The sequence below is a fragment of the Macadamia integrifolia genome, chromosome 4 (assembly GCF_013358625.1).
Source record: "Macadamia integrifolia cultivar HAES 741 chromosome 4, SCU_Mint_v3, whole genome shotgun sequence".
Classification (NCBI taxonomy): domain Eukaryota; kingdom Viridiplantae; phylum Streptophyta; class Magnoliopsida; order Proteales; family Proteaceae; genus Macadamia; species Macadamia integrifolia.
In genome coordinates, this window is record NC_056560.1 from 11,713,236 (window position 1) to 11,729,857 (window position 16,622).

The following is a 16,622-nucleotide window of genomic DNA, read 5'->3' on the forward strand; positions in this document are numbered from 1 at the left end:
GTTTCACAGGGGAGAGGGGGGTCTTCAGCTGGGAAGCATTCCGTTTTCAACATTTATATGGAACTAAGAATGAAAACCACCAAAAACATAATGAAACAAGTCTTCTAAAAGAGAAAAAAATCATACTGAGAAAGTGGATCAGTTTATATTCAAGCCTTTATTTTAACTTTAAGTCTTCAAAATAGAGTTCATAAAAATAAGTTGTTTAGATCAACCAACATACGCTTATACATGGGTATTGCGTACTAAATTATTTAGCATCTCCACCCACCAAAGGAGGACAAAGGAAAAGTCTATACTTGTGTGTCTACTTTCTAAAAAAAAATTGATTGGTGGGCACTATAGACATCCTTCAGACAAATCTCTGAGGCAACAGAGTGGGATCAAGGAAAAATATAGTGAGGCAAATTCTGCATGCTCATAGCAAAAAGAAACGGATCACAAAACAGGATTTGAGTTTCAAATGTAATATATCATCACAGAATACTTTCTGTAAGCTGAATAGCAGCTTCAGTGTCTTAAACCACACTAACCAATAGAGAATGCACTATCTTGTTCTTATATGGAACTAAGAATGAAAACCACCAAAAACATAATGAAACAAGTCTTCTAAAAGAGAAAAAAATCATACTGAGAAAGTGGATCAGTTTATATTCAAGCCTTTATTTTAACTTTAAGTCTTCAAAATAGAGTTCATAAAAATAAGTTGTTTAGATCAACCAACATACGCTTATACATGGGTATTGCGTACTAAATTATTTAGCATCTCCACCCACCAAAGGAGGACAAAGGAAAAGTCTATACTTGTGTGTCTACTTTCTAAAAAAAAATTGATTGGTGGGCACTATAGACATCCTTCAGACAAATCTCTGAGGCAACAGAGTGGGATCAAGGAAAAATATAGTGAGGCAAATTCTGCATGCTCATAGCAAAAAGAAACGGATCACAAAACAGGATTTGAGTTTCAAATGTAATATATCATCACAGAATACTTTCTGTAAGCTGAATAGCAGCTTCAGTGTCTTAAACCACACTAACCAATAGAGAATGCACTATCTTGTTCTTATCTGCCTCATGTAACCAGAAAATATCACAAAGATCTGTGATATTTTCATAAGAAGTATCCCGAAGATCTTTATGAAACTAAAGCTTGATTGCTATTCCTCCACCCTCCCCCACCCATTTTTTCTTTTAGCACACCCATAAACTCACTCACCAGCAACAGGTAGAAAGGGTTGCAGGCAAGTTCTGTTGTATTGACAACAAAGACTAAGATGGATCACCAGAAAAGGATACCTATAATATTCTCTTATTTATGATTGTCAAGGGCCATCTCTTTCTATAAAACAAGCTCAAGTAAGGGCACAAAATGTTTCTAAGACTTGTTCCCAAGAGTTTCCTTTTTCCCCTTCTTTGTGCACACAAACCAGCCATGGGATGAACAAGAACAAAGTTTCATTAAGTTCACAGTAATTGGAGAAAACAGGTTAATCAATAATAGATTAATGGAAAGTGAGCACTAGTACCTGCGTATTTGAAGGTAGAAATGGCAACTCAGACTTTCCAGGATAAAGAGATAAGTTGGCCAAGTAACTTTCTAAGGAAAAAAAAAAAAACTAATCAACTTGTAAGACAAGGATAGCGAATAACTTGAAATTCTCGAGATTGTTCAAATAATTACTTACGGGCTCCAGACTTCACAACACCTTGATAAAGCAGCCCTTGAATTAATTTAGGGGCATCGACCTCCATGGTGTTGCCACCATTAGATTCAGCCGCCACCCCAATTTGAAGAAGGCAACTGCCTTCATAAACAATTACCAATGACCTGCAGCATGTCACAACTGACAGAGACTCCCACATCCTGATAAGTATCAAAACAGTATTAACTGTCAGATCAAAGAGTAATCATAAAAATCCATAAGCTCCAATTTAATAAGAAACAGATAGCTACTAGTTCATCACTAATTTTTATAACTACCTATGCCGCCATTGTATTTATGTGAATTATTCATAAGCTTCAGGAACACCTTCAGCTAAAAAAATGAAGAAAAAAAAAAGCATCATTTTTTTTTACTATTGCAAGTTCTTTGGTCAAGTAGATGTCCAATAAACAAAGTACACTTCCTCATATAGATGTGCCTACATATGCAACAAGAGCCATAAGTATATTATGCAGGCGGAGCAAGCTAACCAAAAAGATACTGGATGTTGGACTAAACTGTAAAGGTAGGATTTTATTTTGTCTCTAACAATTTGAAACATTTTCATCTCCAGAAAGTGGGCATTAAATAGATTGACTGCAAAAGCCTTATCAACAACTAAATGTGATTGGCTACGCCAATCCTGTTTTTCCATTGAACTCCGTTCAAAGCCACACTTGTAGGGACTGACTGATATAACAACTAATCTAATCAAAATGCCGAATCAATTAGTGATACAAACATTTATGATACCTTTTGTGATTTTCAAACAAATATCCAAGAAACTGTTCAGCTGTTAACATAAGAAAGAATATAGCATCTGAAAGAAAAGAAAATGGGTGGTACAGTACCATAGCAATTCAGAAACTACATAGTCAGGAAGATCAGAACATATCTTCTGACATTCTACACCTTGAGGATTTACCTGTAATAAGAAGTAAACAGTAGTAATTGCGTACACAGTGAGACGATCTTAAACAAAATTAAAGAGGCATTGAAAAAGTAGCAACAAAACAATTCAACCAATTTTCTCAATTCAAGAGAAAACAATCATGTGCAAAATCCTCACCAAGGAAATAGATTTTGGTCGGATAGATAGCCACACCAGACCAGTAAGAACATTGGTAACAGCCAAACCAAGAGTCAGTAAATCAGCCCTGGACTGCGAACTGCTAGATTTAAATATTTCAGTTGAATGTAAGCATTTCACATCAAAGCAAATATAATGAAAATAACTTCAAGGTTAACAGAAATTAAAATGATAGGTCAATTGACAACCAAAGGGAAAATAAATAAATAAAAAGATAGATAAATGATCAGCAGACAAACATGTATTAGGTGTTAAATCAGTAATTTGTTTACTGCTTCAATGCACAAAGGGCATTTGTCCTATATAATATAATTGGCAAATATATCATACCAGATCGGTTCATGTTCACTTATATTCTCTATATGCTAATCTATAGATCCACTCAGTATTTACATGAAACTTCACAGGAAAAACATGCAACAGACACCAAAAAATGTCAAAATGTCAAGAAACGAGTAGCTTATCAATGCCATTGAAGCAAATTTATATTTACTTAAGAATATAACATGCTTAGAATTCTCAGCATCAACATAACTAAGCTTCTTCTCGGCAAACATTTGAGAGCAATTCAACTTTCTGACAAAAAGGAAAGAGGACGTGAAAGTATATTCAAATCCATTACTAACTCACACCCAGCCATTCAAACGTATAATATATCAGATAGATTCAATCCTTAACTCTGAAACTATTCGGAGCACAATTCCTTATTATGTGAAAGGTAGACATTTACAATGCTTCAAAGAATGGTCTCCCTCCAATAACAGGAATGGCGAACTAGAAAGACTCAAATAAGAGCGGCAGAACCAAAACATAAACTAGGAAGTCTTTCTTACTAATAAGAATTTGTTAAAGGAATGGCTAGAGATTTTAACAGAAGGATAGGGGTGAGTGGAGGATTTAATTACCTGCTGGCATCTGCAACAGGGGCGATGCCTGAAGCAGCGCGGTTGAAGAGAACAACGAAGAGAGAGAAGCCTCCAACGTAAATGGGCAAGCTGCGAACAACATCGTCGTTTCTTGAAACCCACTCGGCGACCCAATCCCTCTTGGGCTTCGGTCCCCTGTAACCTGCTCCCTTCCTCAAACAAGTGATCCCAATTTCTTTTATTTTCTGATCAATATATACAAACAAAAACAGGAACGCGCACCCAAAAAGAGAGAGAGAGAGAGATGTAAGTGGATCTACCGGGAACTTTGAAGAAGCCTTGACGGAACGAGGGAAATTGGGGAAGAAGAGACGACGAATAGGGAGCGGCCTTGGCATCCATGAAATGGGACGCAGTAAGCTTCCTGCTTCCATTAGGCGTTTCATTCTCTCCTTCGAATCCCTAGCTTACATTTAGAGGATGATGAGTTCTCATTAAAGTTTCGAGGCGAGCTAATTCTCCCCAGCCCCTACCGCTATCGCTCTGGTCTGTAAGGGTGAGAGTAATAAGACCAGTCAAGAGGGTCTCTCATCAGTAGCAGGGGCGTTTAATTTTTTATTCTTTGAAAGAATTTGGGTCTCACACTCTCACTCTCACCATAAAAAATTAATTTAAAAAAAAAAGAAAAGGAATTGCATCTTTTCAATACGGTAAAAATACAGTTAAGACACGGTCGGGTCAACCTCCTTTTTGACTTGAAGCGAGATGACATCTCTTAAAAAGATCATGAATTGCGTCTCTTCTGTACACTGCAAGACGGCTTCTGCCTTCAATATTAATCGATTAAGCAAGTAATCAAAACAAGAACATTGACAAGCTCTGCAACCCCAAACAAGCACAAGTGTGCAAAGCAAATTTTGAATAAATGAATACGGATTTCCGGGATTTTCTTCTACAAAAGGTCTTGGATTAGCTCGGGGAAAACTAAAAATCTGGAAATCATTAGTTTGAAATTAAATACGAGTAGGAATTCCCTCCTTGCGATGATGCATAGTAGCGTCTGCCCACCATCCCCTTTGCATCCAATGCTAATTGCTGCCTAAACGTTGTAATGAAAGCTTCCACCTTGGCGTTCAGCTCCTCCTTTGATAGGCAGGGACCAGCATCACCATCATCACCTCCGTCATCGTCGTCGATTGAGGCTTCTCTAACACTAGTACTACTAGAGCGAGTACAGGAGGAGCTATGTTGAAGCTCCTTCTCCACCTCTAATACCGAACAATGGCATCTTCTCTTTCGTCTCTGTTTCTTCGGCTTACTAACCGTCTGGATCCTATGAGTGTCCTTGCTTAGGTTACCGGAATCATCAGAGCGTAGGGACATGAAGAAGATGGAGAGGAGAAGAAGGTTTAGAAAAAAGAAAGCCAAAGCTCGCCATTTCTCAAGCAGAGAAGCGAGGACGTGCTTCAGACCTGCAACCAGAAGAAGTGTACCTACTGCCATTAAAGCTTTCTCTAACTCTTCATGCTTCATTTCAAACGCTGCTTTTGCTTTTCTATTCATCTTCGTCTTCTTCACTTCTTCCATTATCAGATTTTCTTGATTGATCTCCAATGCGTTTACTGCGTTGTCTACTTGTCGTGGCTGGTGCATTTATATAGACTTGATCGAGCACTAGAATAAAGGTACCCATGAAAGCTTCGTTTAATTACGGAAACACCACTTCCAGGTTTGTTCTTGTTTGTTTGTTGTAATCCATAGATTGTTGCTTTGTTTATGTTTTGAAAGTTGGGGCCCACCACTTCCTCACGCTTTCTTGCACTCAAAGGCGTGCAGTGGTGAAATGTGGTGTGCACACTGTGCACGGTGGACAGAAAAATGATACGTGCCTTACATCAAATCATGGCTTCTCTTTTGCAATCCAATATCTAAGACATAAAATAATGTAAGGAATTGATTTTGCCTTGCGTGAGTTGTGTAAGCCAATAAGGTGTAATCCGTCTGAATCAATGATTTGATGTAACTACCATGACTAAAGTTGTGATATTAGTAAAAAAATTTTAAAAAAAAATGTTCAGTCGATTTGGCCAATCCGATTCTGATTCTTCAGACCAGATATCTTCTCATGTGGGCTAATTGATTCAATGTGGTGTCAAAAATTGGCCCTGCAATAGGCCCAACCTGAACTAACCAATTGAAACCTGAGATTTTCCGGATTGATTACTTAGATGTGTTGGGCTCAAATACTAATTAATTAATAAGCGGACCTGTCACGGTTGTCAGATCTATACCGATGATTACTTAGATGTGTTGGGCTCAAATACTAATTAATTAATTAATAAGCGGACCTATCACGGTTGTCAGATCTATACCGACAAAATACTGTGACTGAGTATTCAGTCTGATTATGTTAAGCTTATTTAGACCAATTATAGTCTATTTAAAAACCATTTATAGCCCGGTTAGCTCAATAACTTAGAACCCAATTTTGGATGAGAGACCAACCGATCTCGTAAAAACAAAAAAAAGAAGTATCCATGCCTGTAGGCCGATCCCCTAAACAGCTAAACAGGCAAAAACGATGCAAAACCTAAGATTGAAGGGGACCAATTAGGCTAGACTTGTTGACACCCCACTCCCACTCCCACTCCCACTCCCACTCCCACTCCCGGTGCCTACTGTTGAATTCAGAATTCCATGGCGGCCACAACAATGTCAGGCTGTCTTGAGGATTGGGCTTTCTGTTTGCTTTAGAAAACTTGGGACCAAAACTTTTGGTTCAGACTTCGAAGCCAGCAGATAAAAGGGTACGGGCTCCTTGGGTCATACACGTCTTTAATCTCTAAAATTATAAAAAGAGAGGAGAAGCAAAGCTCGCCAGCCTTTGCGAGATGGCTGCGATAAGTGCAAATGCAAGAGTTTGTCGGGCCTGCACAGCACCAATTCACAAGGGCACGCCAAAGCCTCAGGCCCTAGACTCTTCCTCCTACGATGAAACCAAACAATTGGGGTTTCTGGTGAACAGAAGCGACATCATCATCTCCCTCGCTTGCCTCCTCCTCCATGGTCGGCTCCTATAATCCATTTTTTAATTTCTAATGATTATATTAGACCACATGGTTGGACCATGATCTGACCATTCCATGAACCTGACCGAACCAGGGCTTTTTGTTGGAATCAGCGGTCAAGAATCAAGATTATTGAAACCACGCTTTACAACTCAAGGCCTCTGTTGCAACTTGCAACTACATTCCTTTACCTTTTTGTCTATGGGTCTTTTCCTCTTCTTTCCAGGCCTGTAAAACAAATAGACAAAAGCTGTTCTATTGAGAACAAGAAAGATAAGACAGAAAGTGGAATATCTCCTTACCTCCATCTTCACCCTTTCCATTCCAGCCTCGTTGAGACAACAGGAATGGGACAAAGTGAAAGTATACCATACATTCATGTTTTTCTATCATCATACGAAATTGCAAGAAGAGAAGGTTAAAGTGTCCAACATGAAAACTTATATGAAACCATCCAAGATCCTATAGATTTCCTGTCCAACCAAAAACTCATGAACCATCCAAGATCTTAGAGATTTCCTGTGTGGGATTATTTCCAACACTCCCCATCACATGTTCTTCTCTTCTAAATGGCATGTGGGCCCTCTTTTGGGTTCACGACCATACACAGATGTATTATTGACATAGTGAGAACATGATAGTTCTTGACCATGTTAACAACTGGTTCATAAAGACATCCAAGGTTCCAATGTAAAATCATTCCCAACAGAGTTGATCAAAGAAAATAAAACAAGAGTCATAGTTATTTTTCCTCATCCCTGTTTATCTACTAGCACCATGCATCCGACAACAACAACAACAACAAAGGGGATTGCCATGGGAACCATTGTCTGCAAACATTTGCATGTGCAAGTAACAGGTCATATTCCTATGACTAGGTAAATAGCATGATCCAGCCAATTAGAACAAGGAACCATGCGTTACGAGAGAGGCCCTAAAAGCGAGAACCTCAAACAAAAGGCCAATGTTAGCCAAAATTTAACAGATAATGAGTTAAATCTACCTTAAGTATGAATAAAGAGGATTTCTCAGATGTAGAACCAGCCTGATGATGATGCATAATATTTTGGGGCAGCCAATAAATACGATTATAAAATATAAAAGAATCACAATTATCATAACTTATTGATTACAATGCATATATATTTTTTTTCTGGAACCCCAACCTCTCTTTCAACAAGTGAATGGCCTAAGAACTCTTTTTTTTGTTAATCTTCCCACTATTTGATGACTTTAATTACCGCCACCTCTTCTCAGACAAAGATATAAGCTGCAGGAAAAGACAAAGATCAGTAAAGAGAATGTAATGAACACAGGCAAGACGAATTCAGCAATGCATAACATAGAGAAAATAATTATGATGATCCCAGTTGGGACAATTTTGTGATGACTAACTGAAGGAACCCACGAATGGAAATTTTATCCCTGCCCCAAGTGCCTCATGCCAAACTAAGAGTCCATAAGCTGTGCATTAGGGACCTTAGAGAACCCAGATCGCTAAAATAAACAAACTAGGAAAATATTTCCAGGTTCCAAACGCATGCCAGAAAGAAGTAACAAAGGTAGGACAGTTCACAAACCTGACGAGCAACCTGCACCAGTCGCCTGCTGTCTCGAGATGACTCAATTATCAAGCTTGACTTCCGTGGCTCTGGTGTGCTGTTTTGATTCTCCACTGTCCTCTTGATAGTGTTTTTCTTTTCAAGGGGAGCATCGTCATTAGCGTTGCTCACAATTTCCTTCTTCCGCTTCCTTTGAAACGTGTATTTAAGAAGCCTATCATTTGCAGCTTCAGCAGGAGTTGCAGTAGTCGTTTCACATATTTTTGTATCTTTGGCATCAGAATGAATTGATGGCAGATCAACAAGATCAAGGTTCAGTTTAGAACCCAGAAACGCTGAACTCTCTACCGCTTTGAATTCCTGACTAGTCAACACTGACTCATTTATCAATGCTGAGTCCTTGCTTGTAACATTCTGAGGACTTCCAGCTTTAGTGTCCACCCTAGCTTGACTTTCCACATGGGACTCCGAATCCCTCAAGGCCTCGTCTTCAGATACCTTTGATGGATCTTCACCAGATTCGGCATCACCATTGACTGGGAATGGATAAGTTTCGGTATGAGAATGAAATGGTGGTTCACAAGGATCAGCAAGTGACCTGCACGAGGTAGCTTTCAGGTTCCTGTATCTAGTTCGTCTTCTTCTATTAGAAAATCTGCGAATGACATTACCAGCTTGACCTTTGTCACAGTTGCTATCATGCTGCATTACTTCTTCTGACTCAATCATGTTAGTCTCTGCCACAGTCGCATTGCCAGTCTTAGGAGAGTCTACGGTACATGTTCCTTCAACTCTTTCTCCATTCTTTGAATGCAAGCACTGATCATCATCATGTCCAGGAAGAGGCAACTTCCCTCCATCCAGTAGATTCCCTTCAAATGCACGGATTCTTTGGGTACATCCATTTCTGTAAAGCTCAGTTTCTTTGCCTTGCATTATTATGCAGGCTAAATCAGGGTTACCTGCACCATAATTCTCTATAGGAGAGTTACTTGAAGTCTCAACCGGTGCTGTTCCATTTTCTGATAAAGAACAGCATTTATCGTATGATTTATTCAAAAGTGCACTCTTCATTATGCAAGTTGACATGGGTCTGCATCCTGAACCAGGAGAGTGGCATGAGATACCATCGGAAATATGTCGCTTGTCCTCTTGTGCTTCCTCTTCATGGGGAGTAGCATTCCCCATTACAATTTTTCCATCCAAAATATTTCTTGGGTTACTTTTCAACCTTCCCAGTTCATCCTGCACTCCTTTCAACTCAGATCTGAGGTCTCTTACTATCTCCTCCGCTTCGTGGAGCTGCATTTCAAGCTCTTCAATCTTTCTTTGTTGGCTCAAGGATGCTATTTCTGCTTCAGCAATCTGCAAAGATGTAACGCAGGTAAATTTTGGGCAGATTGTGCACATGTTTCTTAATGGAAGTGGTAGTACACTCCTAGCAAGGCTACAAATCTCAGAATCAAGTTCCCACACAGAAACTTAAAATATAGTGAGCCTTCTCAGAGAAGCAGCAAATTCATGAATTATGCTTCATATGTATAAAAATATGTTTCAAAAGGTAACTGTTTTTAAAAGAAAGTACAACAATGATGTCAAAATAGAAATGTTACAAAAGGTAATATTGTTTTTGAAAGAAACTACAGAAATGATGTGAAAACTCAAGATTCAAGAAACCACTACTCGAGTATTAACGTGACCATAAATCCTGCACAGAATCAACTTTTCCAACGCATGCTATTATCCAAGTTCCACAGGCCTTGCTTTCTACGTTGAGCTGGAGAAGAACACCAGAGGCATTTCAACAGCATTGATGGCCAATGTAATCTTTCATCTATGAGAATTTACGTGTAGGACACTATGGATGCCAATGAATCAAAATAAGAAGAATTTAATAAATAAATAAATGCAAACCAACCACTGGAGATTGTGTCTACGATGTCTCTTCCTCAACATGAAAATTTCAACCAATCTCCCCGTCATTTACTGATCATTTGAGCAAACTCACTGACTTACATCATTTGTTGAGCATTATGATGCCATAAAGAGCACAGTAAAAAAGATGAGAAGGCTAATTTAGATCCTCCATTTCCCAGAATAAATATAGGCCACAAGAAGGAATGAAGTAGCAATAGTAATGGTACTGAACTGCTTCCAAGGAGTGTTGGTGAGGTGATAGGTAGATGTAACCATCGATACTGTAAAACAAAGCTTCGGGGGTATGAGGATTGAATGCCACTTGAGTAAAGATCAATGGATCCTCCAGAATTAACAACATCTGGATCAAAATACCTAACGTCTCAACGACCATTCCCACTCATTTGAATAAAAAACCCAAACCTTAATTAATTCACGATCAAAATTAAGCACTGCCAAATGGAGTAGACCGGCAGTAGACTCCCCTATGACCCAGGGTATGACGTAGCCGCGGTTGAGGTTGTGTTCATAGTAACAGTGAGGAGGTTTAATTATCGGTATTATACGGAACATACAACATGAGGCCACCAGTATAATGACAATTCATCCAGTGAATGACTCCTCATATAGTCATATCACAGTGGCCTTCATAGTCAGTGGCTGTAACAATTGGTTATTTGTCTGAACCAAGGATTAAAGTATCGGTATCGGTCGCCGTATCGGTCGGTCAAAATTAAGATACGTATCGGAGGGTATCGTATCGTATCGGAGATACGCTAAAGATACGCACATAAATTGATAGGGAACACATTTTTATACACTTTTGCATAAAAAAAACAGTTAAAAAAAGTTATATATAACATGTAGAATGCATAAATACTTAAGTAGATGGTATCCTATTGATAGACAAATATATTGAGTTGAAAAAACTTACTATTCTAAGTATGATGAACCTTAGATTTATAAAAAAAACTTGAAAATCTAAGGTTAAAGTTGAAAAAAGTGAGTAAAGATTCAAGAACTTACTATTCAAATGTTTCAACTTTCAAGTTCAAGCCTTCAAGGTTCTTCTTGGACTATGTTTTTCTCCTTCTTTGAACCATTCACTTCCACAATGTTTCTTTCAATCTACCAATTGAGTCTCCAAAAAGATGTGTGAATCAAAGGGGAAGAAAGAAGAAAAATATAGAAAACTGTTGGTGAGAGTTTGAAGTGTTTGTTTCAAATAACAAAAGGCACATTCACACTTAAGTAGCCGTATCGTACCGATACGGTACGATACTGCTCGATATTGTACGATACATTCGATACGTACCGATACTCTCGGGAATTTTCATATTTTCAAAAGTTCGTATCACAGAGTATCGTACGTATCGGTGCCGATACGGTACGGCACGATACGATACATACGATACGCCGATACACAAAAGAGGGCCCAAAATTCCCCGTAGTGTATCGGTATGTATCGTGTCGATGCCTACCGATACGGCACGATACGGATACGTATCGGCCGATACGGCACGATACGGATACGTATCGGCCGATACGGCACGATACGCACCGATACTTAAAACCATGGTCTGAACAGTGACAGCCACAGTGGATAGCCACCTGTCTTGGAGGAGAAATTCACAGTCTCAATTGACCCAGTAGTGGCCAACACGGGATCTGCACGCACCTTGTATTTGTATCATCTGGTTTACTAATCGAAACGTTGAATTGTGTAATTCACCATCCAGTTCATTAAATTGTCTAACTCAACATTTTGACTCCAAGTTGAGAACCAAGTCAACTTAGAACTCCCATCCCCCCCCCCACCCCTTCTCATTTTCTTTACTCCCTTTAGGTTATAAAACTTGTAGTCTTTAAGTTATTCTGATCCTTTAGGATCTATAAGGTCAAAATCACAAGTTTGAGAATAAAATGACCAGTTCTATTAAGATCTGCAATAATCACAGGTTCAAGGGGAGTTAGAAATGGTATCCCAGAGGTGATAAGTTGAAGGAATGTCAGAAGCAGAAAGTAGTATGGTACAATGAAGGCCACTGTATGCACCAATAATGAGGAATAATACTGTTTAGGTTAGAGCACTTACAAGGAAAGGTATAGACCAAAAATAACCTGGGAAGTAGTGGCAAGTAAAGACAAGGATGACTCTGGAATTACCACAAATATGATTTAGCATTGATTGGTGAAACAGGAACCATGTAGCCAACCTCATTTAATTGGGATTGCAACACCCTTACACTTTGCAAAGACAGAAGATGCCATTCTCAGGTTCCATTTCAAATTACCTTGGCCAAAATGGAGTCCTACTTCCATATTTAGCTCCTAGGAAGGTTAAATTTAAGTTTCATGCACAAATTTATTTCCCCCAAGGCCTTACCTGACGTCCCAAATATCAAGATACTTGACTGAATAAGCTTTTCTCGCTTGCTACCAATTTCTCAAAGGGGATCAGCTAAATGTAAAACAAGCAAGCTTTGGTGGAGACTAGGATAACTTCAACACCATGAGTTCTTTAATAGATTCTTCCACTCTGTCTCTTTCTTCAAATATATTTGAGAGCTTTTACGTTTAAAGAAGAAATGTTCCAAACAGAAGATTTTGTACTGAAGAATTCACATACGTCAGTGAAATACTAAAACATAAATTATCTTAGACGCAACAATTGTGGTAAAATTTGACAAATAAATGATCAGACAAAGCTACACCAAAAAAAAATTAGAATTTAAGTGATGCACAAGCCAATGCTCATCAGTTACAAGAATGGTCTTAGCTATTCATATTGTTGGTTTTGACATATTTATTTTCATGATTCATGAATTCTTGTTATTATAAATATTATTCCATTCATTTGGAGTGGATATGTGTATGAAAATATCGATTGCTTGGTTGTTAGTTAATTGATATGTAGAAAATTATAGGGATTACTAATTTTTTTATATTTATTTATTCTTTTCTTTGGTATCTTTTTGCAAGATATAGAGAAATCTCTAATTTACAAGGTTAATATATTAATTTAACAGAGGCCACAATAAGGGAAAACAATTTTTGTTTTGATTCCACAACCAAGTTAATCAATGCACTTTTTTCAATTGAAAAGGTAAAATTATTCCATTGAAAATGAAAAGCACAAACAGAAGTACAAATGCACAATCAACTAGCTAAAGAATGAATGAGACTACTGGAGTGCATTAATTCTGTTCGCAAGAAACTTTGACACAAAAGCAATAATACGTCAACCAATTCATGAGCCTTAAAATAGAAAGGTAATAAATTTTAAACATGTTGTGACATATGTCCAAATAGTTTCAAGGGAATAAGCACAATTTGTTGAGGCAGGGGCAGCGTATGGACCCAAAGAAAATATCTGATAATCATCAAGAACGGTGAGAATTTGAACTCTAGCCCCCCAAAATGGAATCAGTTTGAGCCCCTATTGCGGTTACTGATGGCATAACTGCAGAGCCAGAAGTAGAGGAAAGTAAAATTGTTTTATTTTGGTTTGATTAGTAGCAAAAGTATGTCCTATCATTGTGTTTTCTTGTGGACAAAGCCCCCATGAATTCAAGGACAAGTTACTTTCAAGTGGGGGAGAATGATGTTGGACAGAAAATAAAAATGTGCATAGATATAGGGAGAAGATCGAGATTCAATATATGGAGATTGATGTTGCTCAGATTGGTTGAAGCAGCAGGCCGCATGGATGGGACAAATCAGGTAGCAGATTTCTGAGATTTACATAGAACGCAGAGGCCTAAATATGTTGATCACAATAGGTTGGGCGATTTGAAGGTAAAAATTACAGTGGAAGCAGCTGAAATCAAAGGATAAGGATATCTTCCGCACCATTCCCTCTCTCACTCAAACCTCTCTGCTAGCAGAACTCTCTCTTACTAGATATTTTGCTCTTTGTTTGGGGTAAGAAGACCAGATGCCACAATGACGAAGAACTCCATCAGCTTTCACCAAAAAATAGCGCCAAAACCACCTTGAGATTCAGTCCACAAAGCATCAGATTTAGAAGCCAATATTCAGAATTTAGGGGTTCCATTTACAAGCAAATAGGCAGCTTTAGCACAAGGAAAATCTAAATGCTCCAGTAGTTAATAACTTCCCTATTTTCTCCTTTGCAATGTGGATATCACTTCACAAAAAGCAACTTTGTACCTCCGCCCACTATCTTGAAGATCAAGACCTAAAAAGCTAAAGTTGGTTCTTAAAGGAAGATCTATTTCTCCGAATTGGCTCTATTTGGATATATGAGTAAAGGGAAGGGAAGTGAAATCAGTTTTGAAAAGAAAAAGAAATTTTGTAATTATGTGATCATGTAACCTATCTAAACTCTTAACCATATTTGGTAATTATATTTTCCATATGTAATATTTATTTTAATTTTCAAATCAAAGGGACGTGATTGCAAAGTAAATTAAAAGTTAACAACCATAAATGTAATGTTTTGGATAAATTATACAATCATACTAATGATTACAAAGGTTCCACTTTAGTATTGATTTGATTTCACTTCCCTTCCCTTTATTTCCTTGCAACCAGACTGAGCCCAGGTAGAACTATTCTGCAGCATGAAACATCTATTAACTTAATTTATGTAATAGTATCTACCCCTAAATATAAATAATCCCAACCTAGTTCAGTGCTTGACACCCCCACATAACCACTAATTCTGAACATCCTAAGCACCTTTTTTTTTTGGATGGGTAGGCCCTTAACTGTGAGGTGTTGGTCTTCGCCAACTGAGCTACCCCCTTGGGGTTACATCCTAAGCACCTTGTCCGCACCTGCTACAAAAAAGGACCAGTATTTACCAAACACTCGTTTGCAGAATATGATAAGATCCTTTAATGATCTTTGTGTTTTTTAGTTTGTACTGTGTCTCTGATCTTTCAAGGAATAGAAGCCAGGAGAAAAAAAAAATGTCTCAGAAAACTGTTTGGACCACAACAAGTGGCTGCAAGGAAGTTTCAAGTTCGGCTCTTTTATAGCTTCCCAAGTAGCTGCAAAAGAGAAGAAGTCCAAGGAGGAGCCCAGAAGACAATATCCTCTCACAGTCTCACTGATGAGGTCCTAGGGCAATGGATACAAGTTTCTGTCATCGATGAAGCCTCTAGAGGAGGGTTCACTGCTTGTTTTGAAGAAGAGGAGATACTTCAGCATGATCATGCAATTGACTTCAACGGCCTAATCTAAAAACTTAAGACATAGATTGTGAACAGGACAGATGAGTATGCATTATGCAATGCCTTGATCGCCATATGCATTATGCAATGCCTTGATCGCCTTGTGCCTACATTAACGCTGTGCATCTGCCCATATTTGGAACAGAATTACAGAATAAAAAAGGACGTATCAAACTGTAGCATCCCATATTTAACCAGAGAACCATCCAAGTCTTCTTAGTCTAAGAAACAAGATCCAAACAGCTAACTAGAACAAATGCTGACTTATTGAAGGGACGAATCAAACATTTGCCGTGAATCCTTAACTTCAAAGCCAAAAGCAAACACAAATAGTTGGAATAGCACAAATCAGAAACAGAGAAAATGTATCATTTTAATGCATGCCCAGATAATCAAAGATTGCTAATTTATCCAAACAAGAAGTTATACTAGAAACACTTTGAAAATCGATCACAAACACTAGTTAGTAATTTCATCACCAAACAGCATCTCACACCAATCTTAGTAATCAAATCTGAAGATATCCATACATTCACCTAAAAATCACACTGAAACGCCCAATCACACAATAAAAGCACTGGAAACCATGATCAATTCCAAACGGAAGACTACGATTGACTTAGTTTACTCTTCTTACAAGAGAAGTAAATTAACCTTAGAATCCATGATTTGTTTCATGCGAAGTAACATATTAAGCCCTTCTTCCTTCGCCGTAGAGAGCTCCTGCTGAAAGCGGTGAGTCTTTCGCTCAGAAACCATAATACGGGCCGCCGCCTCTTTCGCCGTATTGAGGATTATTTCAGCGTAAGCCTTCTTTAAGGCCACCATTTTCTACCAAAGCAAATATAAATAAAATCAAACAGAGAAATGTAACTAAAACACAAAGAAAATAAAGATTTACTGAAATTAACTCCAAAGAAGAACAATCCCGCCACTGACATTGAGAACACTATACGAAAAGAGGTTGTGAGTCTAGTGACCCAAGAAAAGGAAGAAATTTAGAGGAATGGGGAGGAAGAAGAAGAAGAAGGTAGTTGAAATTAATAATTGGAAATTAGGTTTCTTACCTCAGCTTCTTCCATCTCTAATGGCGGTTGTCAGTTCACACCAGGTTAAAGGAACGGAGGTTGTTGTTTCCCTTCCCCTGGAGCTTGTCTGTTATGAACTGAAAGTCCTGACATGATTACCCGATTACCCTTCCGTTTCGTTTGAAAT

At 38.3% G+C, this 16,622-nt stretch overlaps 3 protein-coding genes across 5 annotated transcripts; all 3 read right to left on the reverse strand.

Annotated features, from left to right (window-relative positions):
• Positions 1 to 1,530: 1,530 nt before the first annotated feature.
• LOC122075271 (protein COFACTOR ASSEMBLY OF COMPLEX C SUBUNIT B CCB4, chloroplastic) lies at positions 1,531 to 4,254 on the reverse strand (the record flags this gene model as incomplete). 3 transcript variants are annotated; one of them, XM_042640240.1, is given in 6 exon segments in its annotated part: positions 1,531 to 1,597; positions 1,686 to 1,864; positions 2,555 to 2,628; positions 2,773 to 2,875; positions 3,699 to 3,861; positions 3,980 to 4,254. In XM_042640240.1, coding segments are annotated over 6 exon segments (668 nt in total), but the record flags the coding sequence as incomplete, so codon positions are not given.
• Positions 4,255 to 4,563: 309 nt separating this feature from the next.
• Positions 4,564 to 5,301, reverse strand: LOC122075272. The gene has a single exon (XM_042640241.1). It carries the CDS (start codon positions 5,244 to 5,246, stop codon positions 4,662 to 4,664), a length of 585 nt encoding a protein of 194 aa, XP_042496175.1. The 5' UTR covers positions 5,247 to 5,301; the 3' UTR covers positions 4,564 to 4,661.
• Positions 5,302 to 7,759: 2,458 nt separating this feature from the next.
• LOC122075669 lies at positions 7,760 to 16,622 on the reverse strand. The gene is made up of 4 exons (XM_042640788.1): positions 16,475 to 16,622; positions 16,062 to 16,238; positions 8,308 to 9,654; positions 7,760 to 7,997 (listed from the first exon to the last, which is right to left on the reverse strand). The coding sequence occupies exons 1-4, from the start codon at positions 16,487 to 16,489 to the stop codon at positions 7,965 to 7,967; spliced, it is 1,572 nt and encodes a 523-aa protein (XP_042496722.1). The 5' UTR covers positions 16,490 to 16,622; the 3' UTR covers positions 7,760 to 7,964.

Coding starts and splice junctions, on each gene's coding strand:
- LOC122075669 (XM_042640788.1), bottom strand. Junction 9,655..16,061: donor AACAAATCATGGATTCTAAG/GTTAATTTACTT, acceptor ACATCTTTGCAG/ATTGCTGAAGCAGAAATAGC. Junction 7,998..8,307: donor TGGTGCAGGTTGCTCGTCAG/GTTTGTGAACTG, acceptor CTTTTCCTGCAG/CTTATATCTTTGTCTGAGAA.
- LOC122075272 (XM_042640241.1), bottom strand. CDS start 5,246: ATGGAAGAAGTGAAGAAGACGAAGATGAATAGAAAAGCAAAAGCAGCG.